General features: G+C 53.6%; 10 protein-coding genes across 10 annotated transcripts; 7 read left to right on the forward strand and 3 right to left on the reverse strand.

The window, feature by feature from the left end:
* Window positions 1-94: 94 nt before the first annotated feature.
* GLRG_08459 (uncharacterized protein) lies at window positions 95-1,069 on the forward strand (the record flags this gene model as incomplete). The annotated part of the gene is made up of 3 exons (XM_008099144.1): window positions 95-439; window positions 494-738; window positions 793-1,069. The coding sequence occupies 3 exons, from the start codon at window positions 95-97 to the stop codon at window positions 1,067-1,069; spliced, it is 867 nt and encodes a 288-aa protein (XP_008097335.1).
* A 596-nt stretch (window positions 1,070-1,665) lies between these two features.
* On the forward strand, window positions 1,666-1,994 carry GLRG_08460 (uncharacterized protein; the record flags this gene model as incomplete). The annotated part of the gene is made up of 2 exons (XM_008099145.1): window positions 1,666-1,696; window positions 1,768-1,994. The coding sequence occupies 2 exons, from the start codon at window positions 1,666-1,668 to the stop codon at window positions 1,992-1,994; spliced, it is 258 nt and encodes an 85-aa protein (XP_008097336.1).
* Window positions 1,995-2,592: 598 nt separating this feature from the next.
* Window positions 2,593-4,429, forward strand: GLRG_08461 (cytochrome P450; the record flags this gene model as incomplete). The annotated part of the gene is made up of 6 exons (XM_008099146.1): window positions 2,593-2,921; window positions 2,977-3,007; window positions 3,085-3,228; window positions 3,303-3,432; window positions 3,519-4,182; window positions 4,252-4,429. The coding sequence occupies 6 exons, from the start codon at window positions 2,593-2,595 to the stop codon at window positions 4,427-4,429; spliced, it is 1,476 nt and encodes a 491-aa protein (XP_008097337.1).
* Window positions 4,430-6,726: 2,297 nt separating this feature from the next.
* On the forward strand, window positions 6,727-8,057 carry GLRG_08462 (domain found in IF2B/IF5; the record flags this gene model as incomplete). The annotated part of the gene is made up of 2 exons (XM_008099147.1): window positions 6,727-7,710; window positions 7,773-8,057. 2 exons carry the CDS (start codon window positions 6,727-6,729, stop codon window positions 8,055-8,057), a joined length of 1,269 nt encoding a protein of 422 aa, XP_008097338.1.
* A 782-nt stretch (window positions 8,058-8,839) lies between these two features.
* On the reverse strand, window positions 8,840-10,012 carry GLRG_08463 (uncharacterized protein; the record flags this gene model as incomplete). The annotated part of the gene is made up of 1 exon (XM_008099148.1): window positions 8,840-10,012. The coding sequence occupies one exon, from the start codon at window positions 10,010-10,012 to the stop codon at window positions 8,840-8,842; it is 1,173 nt and encodes a 390-aa protein (XP_008097339.1).
* Window positions 10,013-12,004: 1,992 nt separating this feature from the next.
* Window positions 12,005-13,710, reverse strand: GLRG_08464 (uncharacterized protein; the record flags this gene model as incomplete). The annotated part of the gene is made up of 5 exons (XM_008099149.1): window positions 12,005-12,034; window positions 12,113-12,185; window positions 12,254-12,317; window positions 12,406-12,877; window positions 13,189-13,710. 5 exons carry the CDS (start codon window positions 13,708-13,710, stop codon window positions 12,005-12,007), a joined length of 1,161 nt encoding a protein of 386 aa, XP_008097340.1.
* Window positions 13,711-14,632: 922 nt separating this feature from the next.
* GLRG_08465 (uncharacterized protein) lies at window positions 14,633-15,894 on the forward strand (the record flags this gene model as incomplete). The annotated part of the gene is made up of 4 exons (XM_008099150.1): window positions 14,633-15,070; window positions 15,146-15,490; window positions 15,542-15,631; window positions 15,688-15,894. 4 exons carry the CDS (start codon window positions 14,633-14,635, stop codon window positions 15,892-15,894), a joined length of 1,080 nt encoding a protein of 359 aa, XP_008097341.1.
* Window positions 15,895-16,482: 588 nt separating this feature from the next.
* On the reverse strand, window positions 16,483-17,268 carry GLRG_08466 (uncharacterized protein; the record flags this gene model as incomplete). The annotated part of the gene is made up of 2 exons (XM_008099151.1): window positions 16,483-16,545; window positions 16,606-17,268. 2 exons carry the CDS (start codon window positions 17,266-17,268, stop codon window positions 16,483-16,485), a joined length of 726 nt encoding a protein of 241 aa, XP_008097342.1.
* A 1,246-nt stretch (window positions 17,269-18,514) lies between these two features.
* Window positions 18,515-19,178, forward strand: GLRG_08467 (uncharacterized protein; the record flags this gene model as incomplete). The annotated part of the gene is made up of 3 exons (XM_008099152.1): window positions 18,515-18,553; window positions 18,619-18,840; window positions 18,891-19,178. The coding sequence occupies 3 exons, from the start codon at window positions 18,515-18,517 to the stop codon at window positions 19,176-19,178; spliced, it is 549 nt and encodes a 182-aa protein (XP_008097343.1).
* Window positions 19,179-20,661: 1,483 nt separating this feature from the next.
* GLRG_08468 (uncharacterized protein) lies at window positions 20,662-22,084 on the forward strand (the record flags this gene model as incomplete). Its single annotated transcript, XM_008099153.1, has 2 exons — window positions 20,662-20,719; window positions 20,853-22,084. 2 exons carry the CDS (start codon window positions 20,662-20,664, stop codon window positions 22,082-22,084), a joined length of 1,290 nt encoding a protein of 429 aa, XP_008097344.1.
* Between the last annotated feature and the right edge of the window lie 369 nt (window positions 22,085-22,453).

Below are 22,453 nucleotides of genomic sequence, written 5' to 3' on the forward strand. Positions count from 1 at the left end.
AAGCCTTATCGAACATACTCTTCCCGATTTCGGCAACGTTCAGCAGCTGAGCCAACCACGACCGAACCTTGTGTTCCCACCCATCCCAAATAAAATGTCGTCATCACCATTCTCTTGCACTGTTCACCATTATGAATCCCCGACCTCTCATGCCAGCGCCTACGAGATCGGCCCATCTGAAGCTTTGAATGCGATACTCTTCATAGGAGGTCTCGGCGATGGCCCCCATACTGTGTTTTACACTAAAACCATCGCCACACATTTGGAGAAGACGGGACAAGACTGGTCCATCTTTGAGATCCGAATGAGAAGCTCCTTTTCCGGCTACGGCTATTCGAGCCTCAAGAACGATGTCGAGGACATCTCGGCCCTCGTGAGGTATCTCCGAGGCATCGGCAAAAAGAAGGTTGTCCTTATGGGCCACTCAACTGGATGCCAGGTACGTGGAGCCGGTCACAAGACGTATGAGGCCTTTCTTTGCTCACTTTGCCAGGATTGTGTGGAATACACCAAGCACAAGGGGGACCCCGTTGATGGCTTCGTCCTCCAAGGCCCCGTTTCCGACAGAGAAAGCATCGTTGACTCTACCGATTTTGAATGGCTAGAGAAGAGTTTGAAATACGCAGAGGATCTGATTTCTAAGGGTAAGGAGGGCGAAGCGATGCCCAAAGATCTGGTGCCCACTTTCTTCTCGACGCCGATGACAGCGTACCGCTGGCACTCTCTTGCAGCCAAGGGGTAAGCAACCTCGTCTACTCATTATCACAGCTTATACGCTAATCTGGCTTATAGTGGGGATGATGACTACTTTTCATCCGACCTCGAAGAGTCGTTCGTGTCCGAGGTCTGGAACCGGTTTCAACAGCCTGTGATGGCCTTGCAATCCGCCGAAGACGAGTTCGTTCCTGCCAAGATTGACAAGCAAGCTCTCGTGGACTCCTGGAAGAAGAGCAGCCCCAAGGTGCACGAGCTATCTGGTCTAATCCCGGGTGCAAGCCACACGGTGAAGAACCCGGACTCGCAGCAATGGTTGGCAGAGCGGGTGGTTCAGTTCCTCCAACAAATATAAGACTTCGCCGTGTCTCCCTACCACATGACGGACCGTCTAGCGAATCCACAAGTAGCCAATGAGTGAACAACTCGTACAGAATAATGAGTCCAGATGTATATTACAAGCGGCCGGCGGACATGCCTCGAGATGATGCGAACTGCTTCCAAAAAGTTTTTTATCCGCTTTATATAGAAGACGTTCACAAAGTTTCCGGATTTCTAGTCCAACTCTTTTATTTTTGTTTTTTATAATAAACCCCCTCCTCCTCCGGAATAGGAGCGGAGGTCGGCGATGTGTAGTGCTAGGCGCCGATACCCCACTCTTTTCTGTCAATGTCCCGTAGCGATGCCCAATGCAGGTCGGCGAGCACCCCAAGTGCGGGCTGGTAATGCGATCGCGGGCACCGCGAATACTTAATCCCTGGGCGTCTCACGGGACGAGATGCCCGCTTAACTCAACTCGTTCCAACTCAAAAAAATAAATAAATAAAGGACGCTACTTCAGTCTCGTTGCTACAGCCTCCCACTTCGTCTCGTAAACTATCTCGACTGTCGAATCTGATCCGCCGCCAACTCATCTTTCCCAGCTCAGTATCCTCCGGTCCGCTTTCCAACATGTGCTTCGGTGTCACCTGCTCGACTTGCTGTGAGATGAACCCAAACCAAGCGCACTGCTAGGATGTGCAACAAGTCACTAACGCCCGACTCCCCGAGCAGCAAAGGCAACCTGGCGAGGCTGCGGAGCGCACATCCCCGCGGCGCTCAGCGGCGTGCCCGAGGACCAGTGGTGCACCTGCACGCCCAAGGTCACGGTCAACGGCAAGGAGTACCCCCCGGCGGGAACGGTGTCGATTCCTGGTATGTCTTGGTTGAGCGGCTTGTTTGGCAGAGGCAGTTCCAATGACAAGGCGGCACAGGTTACTGAGAGACCGGACGAGCTGTGACGAGCTGCTGTCGGCTTGATGCGTGAGCTGTCGCCGTGGAAAGGCGACTGTACTTGTATGATCTGGCTGGGGGCGTTGGTGAATGTTGGCTTGCAGGGGCGGGGGACGAGGAAACGGCGACAATGTAGAGGGACCCTGAGTTGAATCAAGAATCTTTCGCATTCTCTCCCTTTCTCAACAAGATTCACATGGCTTGCTGGAAGCACCAAATGAAAGAGGCCTTTGCAGCCGAATTCCGGACACTGTCACGACCCCGTTGCGCGTGCGTCCGAAGCAGGCCTATTGGTACCTAGGTAGGTGCGGAGGGGTAATCGGCGTTGTATCAGTGCCCCTCACCCCTCGCTTTGGGGCTCGCAGTGGATTCCCCTTCACCTAAACCCCATCCTCGGGCTCCCCTATCGGCGCCGGCGCTCAGTCGTTAACAAATCGAAACCATCTGATTGAGCCAGCGCTATCGTGCCTCCGGAGCTGATAAAGAGTGACCCCGGTTTCGCTCACGACTGGACGGACCGCCTTCTTGGACACCCCCCCCCTTGCGATTCTCACTCTTCTCTGACCGAATACGCAATCTGTCTCTACTGGAGTGAGAATCCGCAAGATGTTACTGCTCTCTCCTTTGTTTCTCGTAGCGGTCTCCGCCGTGCTCCTCGCGGTCTACCTAGTCCGCTGCGTCTCGTCGCCGTTGTGGAAAGTACCCGGCCCGCGGGCATCGGCCTTCACGTCGCTCCTCCTGAAGTGGCATGAGCTGCGCGCGAACCGGACGAGATACATCCACAGCCTGCACCAGGAGTATGGCCCGGTCGTCCGAGTCGCGCCGAGCGAGGTCTGCTTTACCTCCTATGAGGCCGTCAAGGAGATTTACTGCTCCGGCGGTAGCGGCTACGACAAGACAGAGTTCTATGACTTGTTCAGAGTCTATGGACGGAGGTGCGTGTGACGGATACTGAACCTGACGTGAGTCGGCACTTGCTTACGTTCTCAGGACTATGTTTACAACGCTGAACAAGGAAGATGTACGACTCCTGCCCCCAACTCGTGATTCGAGGTGAAAGTGTAGAAGGGGGGAAGAAGAGACTCATTATGCAACCAGCACGCGAAGCGGAAGAGGATCATTGCAGATAGGTACGCGAACAGCAATGTCCTCCGGCCGGCGCCCCTGAGCGGGATCCAGGAAAGGTCACGACGGTTCATTGACCGATGCGAGGCGTCCGTGGGCAAGTGTCACGACATCTTTGTAAGTCGGGAATGCCCAAAGCTGCAAAGAGTACAGCCCCCCGGACGGGCGTATTAACCGCGGTCTCTCATCAGATGAGTCTTCACTCATACGCTTGCGACTGCGTCACGCACCACCTGTTCCACCCGTACGGCAGTAACTGCCTTGAGAACGAGGCGGACGAGGAGATGATGCACCAGGTCGCCGCCGACGACAGCCTGCAGAGTGAGTAATAGACCCAGAGCCATGCAAACAAGCAGAACCTATGACCACCAATCGGGCTAATGCTCCCGTGCGCGCTCGTCACGCAGACCGTCTCGTCCAACACTACAGCCCCACGCTGCACAAGCTCCTCTCCAGGATCCTCTACCTCTTCGCCAGGCCCCGCGAGACACCCCTCGCCGACACCTTCGTGGTTGAAGCCAGCAAGAAACTCGACCCAGCCTCGTTCACGCTCCTGAGCCGGTTGCACGAGAAGTCGAGCGGCGGCCAGCAGGGGATGGACCAGCTCGACATGGCGGGCGAGTGCCTCGACCACATGGCGGCGGGCATCGACACGACGGGCGATGGGCTGTGCTTCCTCATGTGGGAGCTCTCGCAGCCGCGGTCGCTGCGGTTCCAGGAAGAGCTGCGGCGGGAGCTGAGGGAGAATTCCGGGGCCGTGGGCGCCGCGGCGTTCGACAGGCTGCCGTTCCTGGACGCTATTGTGCAGGAGGGCCTCCGGTGCTTCCCCGCCATCCCCATGTCCCTACCGCGGTACGTGCCCCGGGGCGGGCGGACCATCGATGGCTACTCGATCCCTCAGGGGACGGTCGTCAGTTGCCAGGCATATTCCGTCCACCGCATCAACGAAGACGTCTTTCCCAAGCCCGACGTGTTTGATCCGAACAGGTGGATGGAGGCGACGGGCGATGCCGAGAGGAAGCGGCTCATGTTTGCGTTTGCCAACGGAGGCAGGGGCTGCGTCGGGAAGCAGTGAGTTCTCGCGCCCGTTCCCCTACATGCGAGTGACAGCGTCCGTCGCTAACTTTGAGATCCGTGTAGCCTGGCACTGGCCGAGATGAAGACGCTTCTGGCGGACATTTACTCCCGTTACACGACGCTTCCTGAGACGTCGATGACGGCCGAGTCGATGGCTATGTCGGACCAGCTCATCTCGTCGCGGCCGCTGGGCCAGAGATGCCTGCTGCAGTTTATCCCTGTTGGTGAGAAACGAGAATAGCGCTTCTTCTATTACGAATAAGACGGCATGAAGCGAAAAAAAGACATTCATCGTCGGGAAACCAGAGAGCTAACGGCCAGGCATTCCTTGGAGCGGTTGATGACGGGGTTTTTTTTTTTTTTAATCAGCATTGCGGTAGATAGAAAGAAAGGGAAAAAAAAAAGCCATCGTGCCTCGTAACGGATGAGACAGCTTGGCATGTTCCTGTCAAGATAAATACCTACGTGGACGGCTCAGGCAGAGTTTGCAAGTCGGGGATGACGCTTCGTTGGCCGGCGTCAGGCGCGGCGAGACGAGCAATGGCGCGTGGGCTGCGCGGGCTGCAGATTGCAGACTGCGCTATTGTTGGCCTACATGGGTGGGATGGCAAATCGGATTTCACCCCCATGTTCATTGATATTTTGTCGCTTATCCGTATTGTGACGTTTATATCCGTATCCTGTTCCAGTGTCACCCTCCTCCTGACGCCCATAGGTACGTTTGCTGTGCGATTTGCGCTTCCTGAAGTGGTGGGGCAGGCTGCTGACGGGCCCGTGCGTCCAGCGCGGAGCTGTCGCAGCCTCCCTTTGGATGTCAGCCAAGAGGAATCCGCTTCAGCGTCTCCTCCACATTTCTCGTCTCAGCGTTGCCTGGTAGTTGACTGAAGAGATGGATGGAGCGGAGGAGAGGGAGAGAGAGAAAAATCGGGTCATGAAACATCGCTGCAGAGTCGGATAGGCCAAAAAAGCACAACCGGGGCTGATGCCTTTTTTGTGCGGGATTGATATCAATCATGCAAACCGCAGAGCGCGGAACGAAATCTGGATTGAGGCCACACTGCCTACCTACATTGTACTTTACCACCTTACCCATCTTATGTACATCGTACACAGTAAACCGAGAGGTGTCAGGCCAGCATGTGAGCTGGGCATATCATATACACAACATGACATCTACAGATAGAATGTATATGTAGGTGCCTACCTTATGGCGCTGCGTGTGGCGTTCTGGACACTGGACTGGTCCGGTGGCACCCCTTGCCTGGCGCAACCAGCACGGCTACCTCTGAGGCGAAAATGGCTTGATCCAGAGTTTAGAGGGTGCCGCGCGCCAGTGAGGTAAACTACCGACTCAGCAGGGTCTCGCCAGGCTGTCAGGCCTGCCAAACTTTCCGCAGCCTCGGTCTCTGCAGGGAAGGTTATGTAGGTAGGTGCCTACGACTAAGGGTAGGTAGTGAAAAGGGTTGCAGCTGTACTGGCAATGCCTACTGGTAGTACGGCTGAGTACCTACCTAGGCAGGTACTACACGTATGTACAGCTCACGTATGGTACCTGGCCTATGTACACACCAATGTAACAGTGCGTTGTTAAACAGTTTTTACCGTTGTTCCATGTGTCTCCGAGTCTCCGACTCTGTCCCATCCCTCGCCTCCTCCCACCACACTCCACCCGGGCCTTTTTTTTTTCTTTTTTTTTCCCCTTCTCCGAAACTCTTCGCCCACCTAGCCAGTCACCTCCGTCTTCTCCTCTTCCCACCCACAAGAAAGAAAGAAAAAAAAAAACCGCAACAAAACCCTCCGCTCGGAGATTCATCGAGCACATATCGCAATTATCGCAAAACCCACCTTGCCCAAGTCCCACTTCACTGCCCTGCTTAGGCATCCTCTGCACGTCGTGCCCACTCGCGGTAAACTCTGACCCGTACAAAACCTCTACTCCCCCCTCCCCTCTTCAGGAAACATCGCCACCTTTACCCAAAACACCACACCCTATCGTCAACAAAACCTACACCAGCAGCATCCTCTCTCGCAGTGTTAACGACCGCTGAGTCCTCACCCCCGCGAGAGTTGAACATACAACGACACCCTCACGCGGTATACGGCACATAGCAGTTTATGTATCAGCACGACAGTACCACCGTCTTCAGACACTTCGTCCCCAAGCTGCAATCATTTCGCATACCGCGGAAACCTTGTAGCCACAACATCAGTTCAGTCGGTTGAAATCCCGTCACATAGACGAGTTCATGAATTCTCGACAGCAAAGACGATCTAGTCTCGCTTTACCACATGTCCATCAACAATATCCTTGAGCATTGAGTCCGCCTTCTTGCTCTCTTCCCCAACCCAGCCTCGTTGCCATACCGTCGATTCCGATCCTAACCACCGACCTCGCCGGCTTCTTAATGCTACCCGTCCGCTCAACCGACAGCACCACCAGCTTCGCGAGCCCATTACTTCCCACTTTAACCAGTCTCCTATACCATTAACTTTTCCAACACACCCTTCTTCAGTCGTCCAATTACCAATACCGCAATCATGGCTTCCCTCATCAACGTTCGCCGCGACGTCAAAGACGCTTTCTATCGCTACAAGATGGAGAAGATCGTCACCAAGATCGAGGGCAAGGGCAACGGCATCAAGACCGTTGTCGTCAACCTGAGCAGCGTCGCTCAGTCCCTCGCCCGTCCCGGTGCCTATGTCATCAAGTACTTCGGCTTCGAGCTCGGTGCCCAGACCAACGTCGACCCCGCCGACGACCGCTGGATCATCAACGGCTCCCACAATGCCGCCAAGCTGCAGGACCACCTCGACGGCTTCATCAACAAGTTCGTCCTCTGCAAGAAGTGCAAGAACCCCGAGACAGACGTCAACATCAAGGACGGACGCATCCTCCTCGACTGCAAGGCCTGCGGCCAGCGCTCCGAGGTCGACCTCCGCCTGAAACTCAGCGGTTATATTCTAAAGAACCAGCCGAAGAAGGGCAAGAAGGACAAGGCTGAGCGCAAGGCCGCCCGCCGCGCCAAGGCCAACGGTGCCAACAAGGAGAACGGGCAGGGAAGCGGAAGCGGTGGCGAAGGATCCGAGAACGGTTCCAACGACGCCGATGACCAGGACGTTGGTAGTGACGACGAGTTTGAGAAAATGAAGAAGGAGGCTCCCGAGGTGGACAACTTCGAGACTCAGGAGCACGAGTGGGCTGTCGACATGAGCGAGGGTGCCGTCAAGGCCCGTCAGGCTCAGCTTCCCGTCGAATTCAAGCAGAAGCTCAACATTGGCGACGATGACGACGAGGACGGTGAGGCCACCGGCAACACCGTTTACGACGAATTCGGCACCTGGATCCAGGATGAGGCGTCCTCCAAGGGCGGCATCGATAATGTCGATTCCATTGACATCTTTGTCAAGGCCAAGGAGCTCGGCATCGAGGCCAAGCACCGCGCCGTCCTTGTCCTGGTCCAGACCATCTTCGACGAGAACATTGTCGCCCAGATTCCCAAGCGCGCCGGCATGATGAAGCAGGTTCGTTCATCTTTCGATGTCTGTGCTATTGAGATCCACAACTGACTGACCTGTCTTCTTAGTTCATCACCTCCGACCGCCACGAGAAGGCTCTCCTCGGCGGTACCGAGCGTCTCATCGGCCAGCTCAGCAAGGACCACCCCGAGATCTACAGCCAAATCGTCAAGATCCTCCAGCTGTATTACAACCACGACCTGCTGAGCGAGGAGGTTGCCGTCAAGTGGGGCAGCAAGGCCAGCAAGAAGTATACCGACCTGTCCATCTCCAAGAAGGTCCGCAAGGCCGCCGAGCCCTTTATCAAGTGGCTCGAGGAGGCATCGGAGGAGGAGTCGAGCGACGAGGAGTAGATGGGTATGCTTTGATGGAATTCAGCCACGTTTGGGGGGGCTTTCTGGGACGGCGCTTCGCCCATTTGGGAACCCCCTCGACCCCGCCCCCTCGTCTTCAACGATTGCTTTATTTTTATCTGCATCGCAACCCTGTCTTGTCATACTCGTTTTTTCTTCTTCTTCATCTTTGTGCTCCCGCGGATGATCCCGCCATCGCGCGGTCTCTTCCTCGTGGGGTGTCTCATTGTTGGATCCACAAGTTGTCGTGGCTTTAGGTAGCTCTGATACTATAGATTGCAGCAAACGACACGATGTCCACTCCCTCTAGCCGCACCATGTTCTCGCCCCTGATGATTCATTTGTTTCTCATTGTAGTGCGATGTTTCTACGTTTTCTCGGCTGACCCGACTTCAGGGGAAGCGCCCGTTATCACGGTCTGTCTCATTCGCGCCCGTGTGTGGTAAATCTCAAAACTCGTGTGAACGAACCCCGTCCTCCGTCCTCAGATGTGCTGCTCTTTGCCTCGTCTCCCGATAATGCCGTGCCAATACGAAGAAGTCTATCGGACCAGGCACGCCCTTCGCCTCACTCCTAACAATGCAACCTCAAAAGGAACCCCGATGTTTTCGGATCTCGCAACCTCGCCCAAAGCGAGGATAATGTCGAGAACACTTGGCCCAAGCCAATCAGTATGCATGCTCTTCCAAGTCACCGCCCATCAATGCAGACCCGTCCCACTCCATCCGATACGCAACTACGGCTTGCTCCGCTTTGGTTGAGCTCTGTCATCGGCATCAGCCTCACCAGTTGTCCGCCGCACCGCCGGTCGACTGGGCCATAGATGTATCACCCCATGGGAGCTTGGTATCCCAGGCACCTGGCATGCTCTTGCTGCCGCTCGAGGCCTTGCTCATCTCTGTTGCGGTCTGATTCCAGTTGTCGCCGCTCGTGGTCCCGGGGCCCCAGTTGTTCGGGCTGTTGCTGTTCGTCGGCACTGCGTTATTGTCGGTACTCCAAACCGATCCGCCGCTGGAGGCCCATTCATCCCTCTTCTTGGGTGTGTCCTTCGAGCCCTGCTTGGATCCGTTGCTGTTGTTAGAGTTACCCACGGGGCTGTCGGTCGTTGGACCAGCATTATTATCCCAGTCGCCGTTAGTGGAGGGCTGGGACGTATTCTTGCTAGGCTTGTCTGGCTTGTTCAAGTCATTTGAGACGACATGCCCAGAGTAACCGACGTTATTTCCCTGTTCATTCCAGTTGGTAGCCAGTTGGGGTTGACCACTAGGGCTGCGGTTGCCGCCGCTGTTATTATGCTGGCTCTTGCTTGACTTCTTCGAGCCGGAGTGGTTCGAACCCGTCGACCAGTTGTTGTAGTTGCCTTGTGCGTTGGTCCAAGAATCACCTGGCTGATTATTGGACGCCCCCCATGCGTCCTGATTGGTGTTGGAGTCACCCCAAGTGGTGTCATTCGTTGTTGTCCAGCCATCGCCGCCAGAATTCACCTGGGCATCGTTATTCTGGACATTCCCTGAAGTATTCCATCCGCTGTTGCTTCTGTTGCCGCCAGTCGCAGCCCAGGCTGAATTACTTCCTTTGATGCTTCCTTGGCTCTTCACGGGAGTACTCCATCCAAGATCTGGGTGCTGGCCGCTAGGTATCGGCTCCCAATCAGTAACCTTCTTCGACCCCCATGACTTCCTGCTTCCATTGGATCCGCCACCATTTGTTTGTGAACCGTTCCTATCCGGACTGGGCTTCTTGCTGATGTCTTTGGCGAAGGCAGCCCAAGGAGTGTTTGGGTTCACTGTCAGGTTGATGTTGATAGGGGAGGTCGGAGCGACCTTGTTGGGGCTGGCCGGCTTTGTCCCAGGGGATGGAGTCTTGATATGCCGAGGTCCAACATTCGTATCCCATCCCCTATCCTTATTTCTGGCGACCGCAGATACCCCGTCCTCTTGAAGAGCTCCCGACATGACGGGCTTCGGAGATCCCTTCGGTGAACCAGCTTTCGTTGGAGACATGGGACCCCACCACGACGGTATCTGCATCTGCATCGGATCGACCGGCGCCATGACGGGCGGTCCTCCAGGCATACATGTTATCGGGACTGTGCCCCATGGAGACTGGCTCTTGAAGTAATTGTCTCCGGGGTTTGTAGGGTTGGCAAATCCATGAAAGTATGGGTTCTGCAGAGGATGAGGTACGCCCATAGGCAAAGGTGCCTTGTTTGGATCGCGGGCAGGATACAACATTCCGTAGGGGTTTCCATATGCCGGTCCATGATAAACCCGGACAACACCGTGCTGAGGATCGTGAAAGGCGTTGGGTCGGGGGTCTTCGACACCCTCAATAGTATGCTCAACCTGGAGAACCTCAGCGCGGATCGGCATGATGAGATTCGGCCGACGCAAGTGAGGGGACAACGCTGCCTCTGGCCTCAACTTTCGTGGATTTTCGACATTTCTGTATGTATCCTTCTTTTTTGATGCATCCACCTCTTGTTTCGTATTGCTGGAAGGACCAACATTGTTCAGCTCGGCGTCGGCGTTCTCACTGCTCTTCTTCGAGGACTTCTTGGTGTCCTTTGTCTTTTCCCGCTTTTTAGAATCGTCTACATCCTTCTTTTTCTTGGGGGGCGGCGGTGTCTCTTTCTCGCTCTCGTCTGTCTCGGTGTCGGTCTCTGTCGCCTCAGTTTCGCTGTCCTTGTTTTCTGATAAAGATTCTACTACCTTCTTCTTGACTGGCTTGTCGCTTTTCTTCTTCTTAGACTTGGACTCTGTCTCGGACTCGGAAGTTTCCTCATCCCTGGCTGGTTTGTTTCTATCTTGTGCTGCCATACTTAGCATCGTCTGTTGTCACACGATCCATAAACATACAGTCAAGCCAGGGTTCAGAATTACCTTTGGGGCCGTTGTCGGAGTCGGCCGTCTTCAGCGCAGACTTTGGAGCAAGCTTGTCGAAGCGGACTTTCTTGACACCCGAGTGGCCATTGGGGTTCTTGCCAATGTTGGCGCGAGGGTACGTAATCTTGACCGTGTCTTCTTCAGATTCGTCATCGGTAGAGATCTCGACGCTGATGCGCTGCCTGCCACTGGACTTCCTGCTTCTGCGCCGGTCGACAGAGTTACAATACTCTTCGACGCTGACCCCAAGAGCCCACTCGCAGATGGTAGAGCTCCGGGTCTTGCGCGTCATGGCTGCGGTTGATTGCCTAGGCGACCTGGTCAGTGGTTCTGTTAAGTAGATCGACACGAGTCACCGATGTAAGCTCGTGATGAAAGTAGCCTGTTATATTAGAAGTTTTCATTTCATCATGAAGGTGGAAGAGGTTAGGGTTTAATGATAGAGCACGACGTCCTTTATGTGAAATGTTGAAAGAACGCTAACGTGAAGAGAAGGTGCAGTCAAGGCAAATGCATGAACTGTTCAAATTAGGAAAGAACCGCCGAAAAAAAAAAGGCAAGCCCGACTACTTGGGCACGCTTGTACTTTTAGAGGCATATTACAAAAGCGAGGAAGAATATATAGGTAAATTCGTGCTTGTGTCACTCGGTCTCTTCAAAATTGGTTAGAGTGGCTAAGGTGAGAAGATGATATGTCAAGCGACATCCCGTTCAAATGAACCCTCGAGTTAAGAGGGTGGAATGGGGATTGTAGCAGAAACACCACGGTACCACGAATAAAACTAGGTTTTTATATGATTCTCAAGGTCTCGGCCTGTTTAGGTTGGTGCGAAGAGTCTTCTTCAGAGATTCACAATCAGCCTCAGCATGGAGATGCTGACCTACATCTAAACTGCTTATCGAGAGCCACATCGAGATCGACTGACACATTCAGCTTGACTTTCGATCATCGAATGTGTCGTGTCGCATGTAGGGATAGGAAACAACGGCTCACTCTTCCATTCTGCCCATCCAAATCCGACCTCCCTATTCACCAATGGTGGTTTTATTAGACGCTCTCGTTTATGGAGATACTTTCGTGGTGCCTGTCTCCTGCTCACACGTTAGCCTTCGCGGAATAATTATATAAAGAAAAGAAGAAGAAAACCCGCTTGAGTCCGGCTGGCTTACCTTGGTGAACTGGGTGGTGAAGATAAAGTGTTTCCGCACGGGCTTCGATGGGGAAGCGTGGACTCGCAAGACACTGCGTCAGGAGGTTGAAATAATCTACCAGTATCAGTACGATGTCTTTGTTTTCTTATGGCAACTTACAAGTAAGCCTGTATCGCATCATCGTCGGAAATAGTCATGCCCTGGCATCTGCTAGGCTTGATAGCTTTGCTTAATGTCAGTGCATTACACTCCATGCGTATTCGACTCGGGTTGACTTACCAATTCTAAATGACTGGTCTAGTTGGGCAAACGGACAGCGTAGAAGTAGCCCTCGTTGGTAATGTACCAGCGGCAGTCGCCAAGGTTGTCAATAGTGAAACGATTGCGCTGGGTCCAGTTACCGTCAACTTCTCGAACGGGATAGTAGCGGGACGGGTCGTCATCAGCAGGCTTGAAGTCCTGGGGCTCAAAGAGACCGTTCGCATGGGCGAACTGAGCTTGCTCCAGGGCAATCTCGCCAGCGGTTCTGCCGAATCCGGTGACATCGGGAGGAAGATGAGCATTACCTGCAAAGACCGGAATACCACCACCACCCGGCATCTGCAAGCCCATGGAAGGAGCACTCTGAAACATGGGAGGGTTCACGGCAACCGGAGGGGCTTGGAGCATGATGGGTTGACCAGGCATAGCCATACCAGGCTGTATGACAGGCTGCTGGGCCATGACGAACTGAGGGTTCTGAGGAACCTGACCAATATAGGTGATGTTGTTGGCAGGCTGTTGCTAAGTCCGAAGTCAGCATAAGACTCCGGGAAACATGTGACGAGCAAGAAAAGAATGAAAATAAAAAAGGAAGTAAGGAAAAAAAGAGAACGGCACGTCAAATCGATAATGAAAATTAGCATCCTCGACTAGCTCCATGAGCCACTTGACTCAACAGACATCCGAAGCATCGAAAGGCACTAGCGTAGAGGTTATTGGTAACTTGCATAATACTGATGGACAAGAACAAGAGGCGGGCCAAGAATGACTGGGGCTGCCCGCGGAGCAACAATAGGAGTCAGCGGAAAGACCTGTGCTTGAGGGAAACCGACTTGATAGACAGTGCCGGACGGGATACCGTTGTCGAAGCGAGGCACGTAGACGTGCTGTATGACACCGTGGGTGGTGTCTGGGACAGGCGGCTGAAAGTGAAGCCCACCAGCCGGGGGAGCGGCGTTTTGGTAGTCGGCCATGTTGGCGTAATGAGGAGCTTGGAGGCCGTAAGGGTTGTATTTTCCGAAAGGTGCAAAGTTGCTTAGCTCGTTGACGTGGTGGGTTGAGTTGTGAGGGATAAATGGACTAATGTGCTGGTGAGGCGTCTGGCCGAAGTGAGGAAGAGCAGCAGGGAAGTGGTGGCCAAGATTGACCGAGGCGGAGGGGTTGGTGGAAGTGTGGATAAAAACACCAACGTCTTCGCTATGGTCCCCTTCGGGTCCGCTGAAGGCAGGAGCGGCCGAGGTCTCGGTTTCCAGGGTGATTGGAAAGGAAGCGCCGTGGCCACTGCTGTCGTTCTGGAAGCGCACCTGGCGGGGGTTGGTGCTGTTGGCAGCCGACTTCAATTTCGGGGACTTCATGTCGAATGTTTGCAATCTTCAATTGAAGACTCGGCTCCGACACTGTTTTCTTCGAGGAGTCCGTCTCGTTTTGTTTCGAGGAGTAAAATCCTTTTCGAAGAATCCGGGAGGGCGTCCAGGTCCCAAGTTTCGATGGATGAAAGGCCGGATGAGGTGGTTTCTTTCACCTCAATTCTTATCTCCAGGTTGAAAGAGCACAAGGTGAAGTCTTCAAAGGCTGATGGAGTGGGGGAAGACTTGGGTTCTAGCTCATAGCATGAATCTCTTTGCTCCCCTTTACCCAGCCGCATGATGACCCGCTGTGGTCCGATACTCACGGCTTAACACAGCTTGTCACCGCAGTGAGGCCGCAAGAAAGCCTATCAAGGCGTCTACAGGATCTGGAGACGACCAATATGGGCGAGTGAGGGCAAATCGTCACCGCCAGTATCCGGCAGCCAAGGGCGGAAAAATAGCAGGTAGGTTACAAGAATACAGCAAGAAAGATCCCACTTACATGCTCCATGACGTATTTTTGGCCATCCCAAACGTGCCGATATACAACTGGAGGGTCTTCGTTGTCGTAGTGAGCCTTCGAGAATGGCCAGCATCCACACATTTTGACGGTACTTGTGGATTGGGAGACGAGATAGGGTATCGGGGGGAAGGTGGTTTGCTGCTTGACGATTGCTGATCGTAGGTATCTACCTACCCAGGGTTGGAATAGCCGGAGAAGGTGAAAGTTGACACCAGACCAAAGGTTGCCGGTAGATTCGGTCCAACAGGGCCACGCCAGAGGCACCTGCCATAACCAGATAGCCGGACTCCAGCTTCATACCTAGGTGCCTGACGCGATTTCCACCCGCAACGTAATATTCTCTCAAAACTGATCATCCGCAGCATCAAAAATTACCACTAGCCACTCAGCCAGTAACCAAACAAAATGGACTCTGCTCATGAAGTCCGCATACTTGCGGACAGGCTTATAGACCTTGAGCTGGACAATACACGAGCAAGGTCACGGCATGTCCCTTGTCACCAGTACAACCCATGGTCGTCAAACGGAGGGGGAATTCACATATCCCACGAGCTCGGCGGATGCATCTTCTTGCCCAGCGATGTCTCGACCCCGCTCCCCAAAAATGCACAAGACCTCCATGAAACCATCGGTGTACGGCATAACGATCTACAATCATCGATTCAGTCGTTATCAGACCACCAGCTTTTGGCTTTACATGATTTACTGGACAAAGAGATTGACGACTACGCCTCTGACGATGAAGCTCTGACTCTAGGAGGTGGTATTTTCGGCTCCGTGGGTACCGAGAGGCCTAAGGTTGTTCCGCAGTCAATTCGCAACGGCCTCTGGGTCAAAGAAAAGGTCTGAATATAACAATCGCAGTTGTTCCTGCCACCGGCCAAACATCTTCGAAGCCATACTGATCTTTTATCACAGGCTCAACAGGTTGCCCAAATCAGACTGTCAACTTTCCGTGCATCCCCGCTTCTCGCCAGCGAGTGCTTCAATGTCGTCCTCATCCACCTCGACATGACAGGAAGAGTGGTCTCAGAAGAATCAACCTGGCCCAACTGGGCTAATTTTGAAGGGTTCACGAAACGGATAGAAAGGAATTATGTCTCCCTGTCAGGCCTGAAGGGTGACTATTTGGCGAGGGTTCAACAGCACTATCTTCTCAGAATCGACAGGGTCGTCCGGTCTCAACCGAATCCTCCGCAAAGGGCAGCCGCCACCTTGTACCAGAATTGGCTTAGGGATCTTGACATGCAGAAAGACATTTGGGTTTATACGATTGTGGATTCCAGCTGTCCTGTGGCCAGTCCTGAAAGCTAGGAGCACTTCAAGGAACTCGATAGCACATACGTCTTTGCTAAGATGAAGACAGAGGGCCGGGTGGAGGGAAAGTCCATCGCCATGGCAAAGGTCTGCTTTATCACTTCACGTTATGACTAAGAGAATGAATTGTTGACTTGCTACAGCTTTGGCAAATAAAACTAAGAAAGCTGCTGCCCGATATTCGGAGGCTGGAGGGTAGAGTACCCCTAGAAACTCCGGCTTTGGACGATGCAGAGACCGCATTCAGCATCGGCTTGTTGCTCGAGGAACCCATTGACTCTAGTCAGCTCGCGTCAGTTGTGGAACAAACAAAGGACTGCAAGCACGAAGACATAATGGAAGAAGACTAGCTTCAGACTGATTCGTATATGATGCGATCTTCTTATAGACCAAGGTCTTGCGCGAGAGCACTAAGTAGCGGATGTCTCCGCCAAGCAGCGTTTACTCATAGTAGCCTCAAGACTGGCTGGCATTGGATTGTTTTCATAGGGTCTAGTGTAGCACAAAAAAAAATTAAAAACGTAGAGATAGACGCAGCTCGTATATAGCTGGATGTCGATGAAGCTCCCTGCTCATCAAATGGTTGGTGGGATTACAACATGGTCACGATTCGGTGGGAAACTGAGAAGAACGCATGATGTTGCCTTTGTCGACAGGTACGTACCGAATGCCCACTACCACCCAGTGATGCGGTCTTCTAATGCTCCTTCCTAAAATACTGTACACGGGTCCGCTAGAGGAGAGATCGTCCGTCACAATGCCCAAGACTCCTCTGAGGCGCTCTAAATTTCCTACTCAAACAACATATAGAAGAAGCTCGTTTCGGGCGAGCAGTGTCGACCACGGATCCATTGTGATCCGTAGAGGTAATGGAATTTCATTAGTGGTGCGGGGTAGATTCCACAAAGATGATTTGTGAGGTATGTTATGTCGTAAAATTACAAGGTGGCTCGCTCGGAATGCACAGGCTCCGGGGCGGCGAAGAAGGTGCTGCGAATAACCTGTGGAGGGTCAGTTACTGCCGGGTCGACCGATGAGAGTTTGGAAAGACCGAAGCTTACAGCCCAGGTACCAGCCACGGAGGCCACAATACCACCAGAAATCAGCATAGGCCGCAAACCCCGCGTGCTCTTGAAGACCATTCCGCTGAGCGCGCCGGCCAAGATGGTGTTTGCGGCGTCGTGCTTCCCTCTGAAGTAGCCGATACCAGCGTTGAATAGGTTGTAGGTGATGGCGACGACGCCGGCCGAGTTGCCGAGGAAAGGGCCGCGGCGGGTGACGGCGTTGAGCACTGAGTTGAGACGCAGCTTCGGCGGCTGGTTGACGGATCTTCTCAGACCCTCCTGAAGACCCCAAGCTCCTCCTATCGACAAGGCAGCCAAGTATGTGACACCGGTTCCGTAACAGAGGTCGTCGGTGAAGCCTCGAGAGGGGAGGACAGACTGGCCAGGAGCGTCGGCCAGGGTCGCATCGTCGAGGGAGAGATATTCGAGAGTGTCCTTGTTCAGACCGGAGAGGGGGTGTAGTTGCGACGGGTCGGCAAAAGAGGAACTTTGGAGAAAAGACTCGACACCAGATCCTGCTGATGGGTCGAACTGGGTAGTGGTGGTCGCGGGCGGGCTGTTGAAGGTGGTTGTGGGTTCTTGGGCGGCGGGAGTATGGGGAACACCTGCATCCTTCTGAGAGGACTTGCGACCAGAAAACGCATCCCAGAGTGACGACATGGCGAAATATTATAGGCTCTGTGCGGGTGAGATGAAGCCGGGGATCGGGGTTTGGGACGCGGGGACGGACAACAGGAATCGTAGGCTGATGAGCAGGCTGGCCGATGATGGAAGCTATCGAAAAAATTTGGGCAGACCAGTCGCGACTTGGACCGTGCGTTCGAGGTACAGTGGCAGACGGATGCAACCTGCTGCAAACAAATTTGGCAGTTGAACCCCCGCTTATTCCGGCTATCTTTCGGAAGGGTCGACCTTGGATTCTCCGGCTTACCTCATCGACGCTGTTGCATTAAGCTCCGAAGATGAGTCAGCAGATGGGACTTGACCAGCGGGGCATGTTAGCTCAGCATCCGTCTTGTTCGCAACCTCTTCGCGAAGGAAGATGAGTGCAGGAGCAATGGGAAAATGGTCTGAACGTCTCCGACCGACCCAACATTAGGTAAACTCGGCCGAACGCTGGGCAAGGTGCAGTTCGATGGAATATTGATTCCAAATTAAACCTGCAAACAACCTATCACTCCAGCCGCTCATTCACTGTTGGTTGATCCTTTGAGCTCAGCCGTGGCGGATAGTCACAGTTGGTTGCTTTCCCGTAGCCAACAGCCCCCATTTAACCATTACTTTCGTCCAACCAGATGCCTTCACGGTGCTGATCCGGAGGATACCCTAGACTACACATTGTATAGAAGCAGGTTTGATCCTTGGTCATAATGGAGCTGGGCGCTTGCTTGTTGGCCTACTGCAAAGTCTGAGCGAGCATATGGCAGGGTACAGGTGGTGTATGGCCGACAATGGATCTAAGCGCCCTGTCGGCAACCGGTAAATATTGTCTAGCATGCAAGACGTAGACGGTGTAACTTGTTGATGACTGGCTCGTCGAGGCGCAAACCTGCAGAAAAATCAATATACATGCCACATGTGCCTCGGGAGCGGAGTGGAAAACTTGCTTGCTGCTGTGCCACCTCAGTCCCTGGGGGCTGCCAACCATAACATTCATTGTTAGTTGCCTTTCACATTGAGTGGTACCACACGGTGTGGAACAACCGCTTTGACTGAATCACATTATTTAAGTCACCATTTAGTTCCTCTCCCTCGTCGTACCAGCGCCTTCATTCTACGGTTGCTTGTATTGTATGTTGCTCGCCCGAACTTTGGGCAGACATATCGCTGAAAGAAGCTATTGGACCGCTCTGATAAGACCTCGAACACTTACAGACCACACAAATCAACTCAATCGCCAACGAAGATGTTGGGCATCATCAGCCTAGTCATGTGGTCGCTCCAGGTTCGCAGCATCAGAATCACAAAGCCTCGAGGGTTTGTGGCGGCTAACATATGCACATCGTGCAGGGCATCATGGCCATCGTTGTCCTCGGTCTATCAGTCGATCTTGTGAAGGGCCAGATAATAGGTGACGCCCCAACGACGACAAGATATGGAACATTCACTGGCGGTTTCGGGCTGGCAGTGGCTATCCTAGGCCTCGTCTCTGCGTACATTGACGCAATTCCAGCCCTCATTGTCATGGCTGCTGATGCTCTAAGTGGACTGCTCCTGCTTGGTGGCGGTATCGTAGGTCTACTGGTACTGTGTATTATTGATGGTCGCTAACATTTAATTAGGCGTTTGCCATCGGGTTGCGTGGAGTGACCTGCGAAACTCCCAACAGCCAAGATGAGCTGGACCTGCAGTGGAGCAATGAGCTCATTAACGGGGGATCTGTGAAATATGAAGGGGACGACAAAGTAGGAGATAAAATGACGCAAGACCGGCTCGTGGATAACTGCAAGAAGGCTACCGCTGATCAGGCTATGCAATTCGTGACGTTTGGGTTTGTGATCACCACTATTGTTCTTGTTTTCTTGGTGTGGAGGAACGGCCGTGGCAGCAAGGGCGGTGCTTACGTCTGATCAGCTGGTCAGTTAAGCAGAACCACTTCAGCAGGGGTTTGCTCCGGGCAGAAACAGACCTCGTCGGTCCACCATGAGAAGACATAGCAACCGACATGGCCGAGAATGGACCAGCTTCCATTGAAAGAAAGCTGCATCTATGATTGGATTGAATTCACGCTCAGTGTCATGACTTAGATCCGATCCAGCCAGAGTCGCTTGGCATCGCGATGTAAAATCAAGACCTTTGGCCTTCTTTATGATCCATCCGTACGCATTCTCGTGACGTCGAAATTCCGTGCATATTGCTCTAGATGCGAACGCTTGACCCCTGCGAAGGTGGGCCGGGACATATGTGGCAGCGAAGAAGTTATTGCTGCCGCTACTAGCTAACGCAGCGTTTTTCACTTTTCAAGGTTCGGTTGAGGACCAGGGCCGGATACGAATAATCTCGCGACACTGTCTTGAACAGATGCGCCTGAAGAGACAAACAGACCAAGGGCGCTTTAGATACGCATTCAAAAGCCCGGAGTGCTCTTAAAAAGGATGTTGAGACCACCCCACAGTCAAATACCAGGAAGAGTCGTCGTACTCGGCTGATAAGGAAAGGTGTTCACATGGTGTTTTATTTAGGGGGCCGGGAACGGAAGGAAATCCACGGAGAACAGGACAACCCTCAGCAAGCCGCATAGCGGAGCCGCCATTAGAATTAAAATACACATGACGGTGTAAGTTTAACCCATACTGATGTAGTGAAGAAGAAAGAAGAAAACGAGCCTTCGCACCGCAAGAAGAGATTTTATGGCCTGCGAAGGGTGGGGCCGATTGCGATTGGGCGCTAGGGCTGCCGCCGCTTCTGTTTCTCCGGGCCGACCAGGTCAGACCCCAGGTCCGTGCTCAACTCCAGGATCCACTTACCGCTAGGGACCCCAGCCAGTACCACTACATGACGACACGCCATTTGTTATGATTGATGTAGGTAGCTGTACGGACTGGTCTGAGATCAACAAACGGCAGGAGCAACAGTCGAGTGAGCATTCAGGGAACGCATGCAAGTGTTGTGACGATGACGCGCGCCGCACCTGCATCTCTGACCGCAGAGGTCAAGCTTCTTCTTCACCTCCCCCCCGTGTAGCCAACTCTCCCACTCGCAACCTTACAACATCAATCAAAGAACAGCAGACAATCAGCCAGTGCAAGAAAACATGGCGCCGGTGCCGCTAGAACCGGAAATAAAGTGCGTTATGCCCCGGGTGAAGATCTAATAGAGAGTTTTTATCTAATACAGCCTTCAGGTATCTGCCTTTGAGCCTTGTCGGTGGTCACGCGCTTGCAGTGCTCTATCTCGGCTTCACTGTCGCTCAAAGCCTGTACAAAGCATATCATAATCAGCCGCCGTCTCAGATGACAAGAGCAAGACTCGATCGACGCTCCACTCTTGCACCTCTTTTTGCAGGCTTGGGTCTCGTCAGCTTTTATTTTGCAGGTTACTGGACATTGAGCTATGCGAAGCTCTCATATCGCGTCTGGGCGGATCGGCGAGGAGTTGAAGCCCCGGTTCGGTTCGTTTGGCCTTGACCCAGCTTCTTTGTTCCAATTACTCACCATCCCTTAGCTTCTATGGCGATCATGGCCTTTTCCCCAGCCAAAACGCGACTCAGGTTTATCCTGGTCGCTGGCTGACAGATACTTCAGTCCATATGGACGCTCTGGAGATCGTCGCGGAGAAGACTCGCCGGTTTTGGTGGGGACAGCAGATCGAACTTGCGACGATCTCATGGAGCTTGTTGCTGGCTGTTGAAGGGCGACGGCGGAACATTCCTTCTGTTTGGGCCTATCTTGCCTTGGCACATCTCGTCAGCTTGTCTTTCGCCCAGAACCTATTTTATTTGGCACTGCTTCTCACGCCAGCCTCAAGCCCTGCCGGACATCAAGAGCGCCCAACTTCTATAGTTGAGCGTTTCCGCCACAGATTATTTCCCCCGAAACCTGCAAATTGGCTCCCACACCCCGCATTACTCTTGGCCTCGTTTTGCACTACGTATGTTCTGATCTACTGGGCACCCTCAACGGCAGGCACAGCTACGTTTGCCAAGATTGCAGTGGTCGGGCGGATTCTTTCGTTCGCCCCCGTTATTATTCCCTCCGTGGTTCCGGCCAGCTGGGGAACAGTGTACAGCGACCCTCATGGGGCATACGGTATCTTAGTTGAGCTCTTCCGATTCGTTTCTACGACAAGTTTCGTTTTCCATGCTAGAGGGACCGCACTTTGTCTGCTCTATAATACGCCAGATGCACACTTCCACCGCCACAGTCGATTCCTACCCTTTGACAAAGGCCAACGCTCGACTTGGGAGCGGACAACAACGGCGATCGGCAAGGTTTTGGGATCGTCATCCGATCACCCTGTTGTAGCTGCTGTGGCATGGGACGTTTTGCTCAGTGGGGCTAGTCAGGGGTTGTGGGCAGCAGTGCGTGCGTTGGATGTGAACGACATTCTAGCCTCCGCAACTCCGTTCGTTCAGAAGGATCTTTCGAGGGCGCAGTCACCACCCAGGCTGCTAGAAGGAGCCAATAAACCAACGCCGGAACCGGAATCGGCTAGCCACGCCGGCGTCAGCACCGCCCGACGCAGGGGCCGCCCATCAAAAGTCAAGTCCGAAGAGATGACAATTTCGGAGACGCCTGGGTCTAGAAGCATCCGCCGAGGGCGGTCCCGAAAGCACACAGAAAACCCCGAGGAGGTGCCGGAAGATGATGCCTACGAGCCGAGCTCGGCAGAAAGCCGTGCTGCGGTGGAGGGCGACGAGCTGCCTGATAGCGATCTGGACTGGGAGTCCGCAGCTTTGGCATGGGGTCTTACAGCTTTGGGCGGGCTTGGTTCGAGCAGCGCTGGTATACTTGGGGCCGAGTGCATATCTCGGTAAGCGGGTGAACGGTAAAGCCAGAACAGTGTGAGCAGGGTAGAGACGGGTGTGCTACGCAATGCATCACTGTCAGCAAATTCGAGTGGAACTAGGTAGAGCCTGACTACCTATGGGCCTGAAAGCCGCCAGGGGAATCGTGACATGGCTTATGGTAAAGTTCTGTAAAAGCTAGGAGAATTTGAGACAGAGATGTAAGAACCGACCTTCTTTCGTCTAATACGTGCGTGTGCGTGTGTTATGCCTACCCCAACCCGCTGCTTACGGCGGTAGCGTATTGTATGTGACTGGTCTGCCTAGCACCCGAACGAGACATGGCTTGATATCGAGCCTTGGCCGCGCTAAGCGGCTTATTCGGGACCGTAGGAGGAT

This window comes from Colletotrichum graminicola, assembly GCF_000149035.1.
Source record: "Colletotrichum graminicola M1.001 genomic scaffold supercont1.39, whole genome shotgun sequence".
Lineage (NCBI taxonomy): Eukaryota > Fungi > Ascomycota > Sordariomycetes > Glomerellales > Glomerellaceae > Colletotrichum > Colletotrichum graminicola.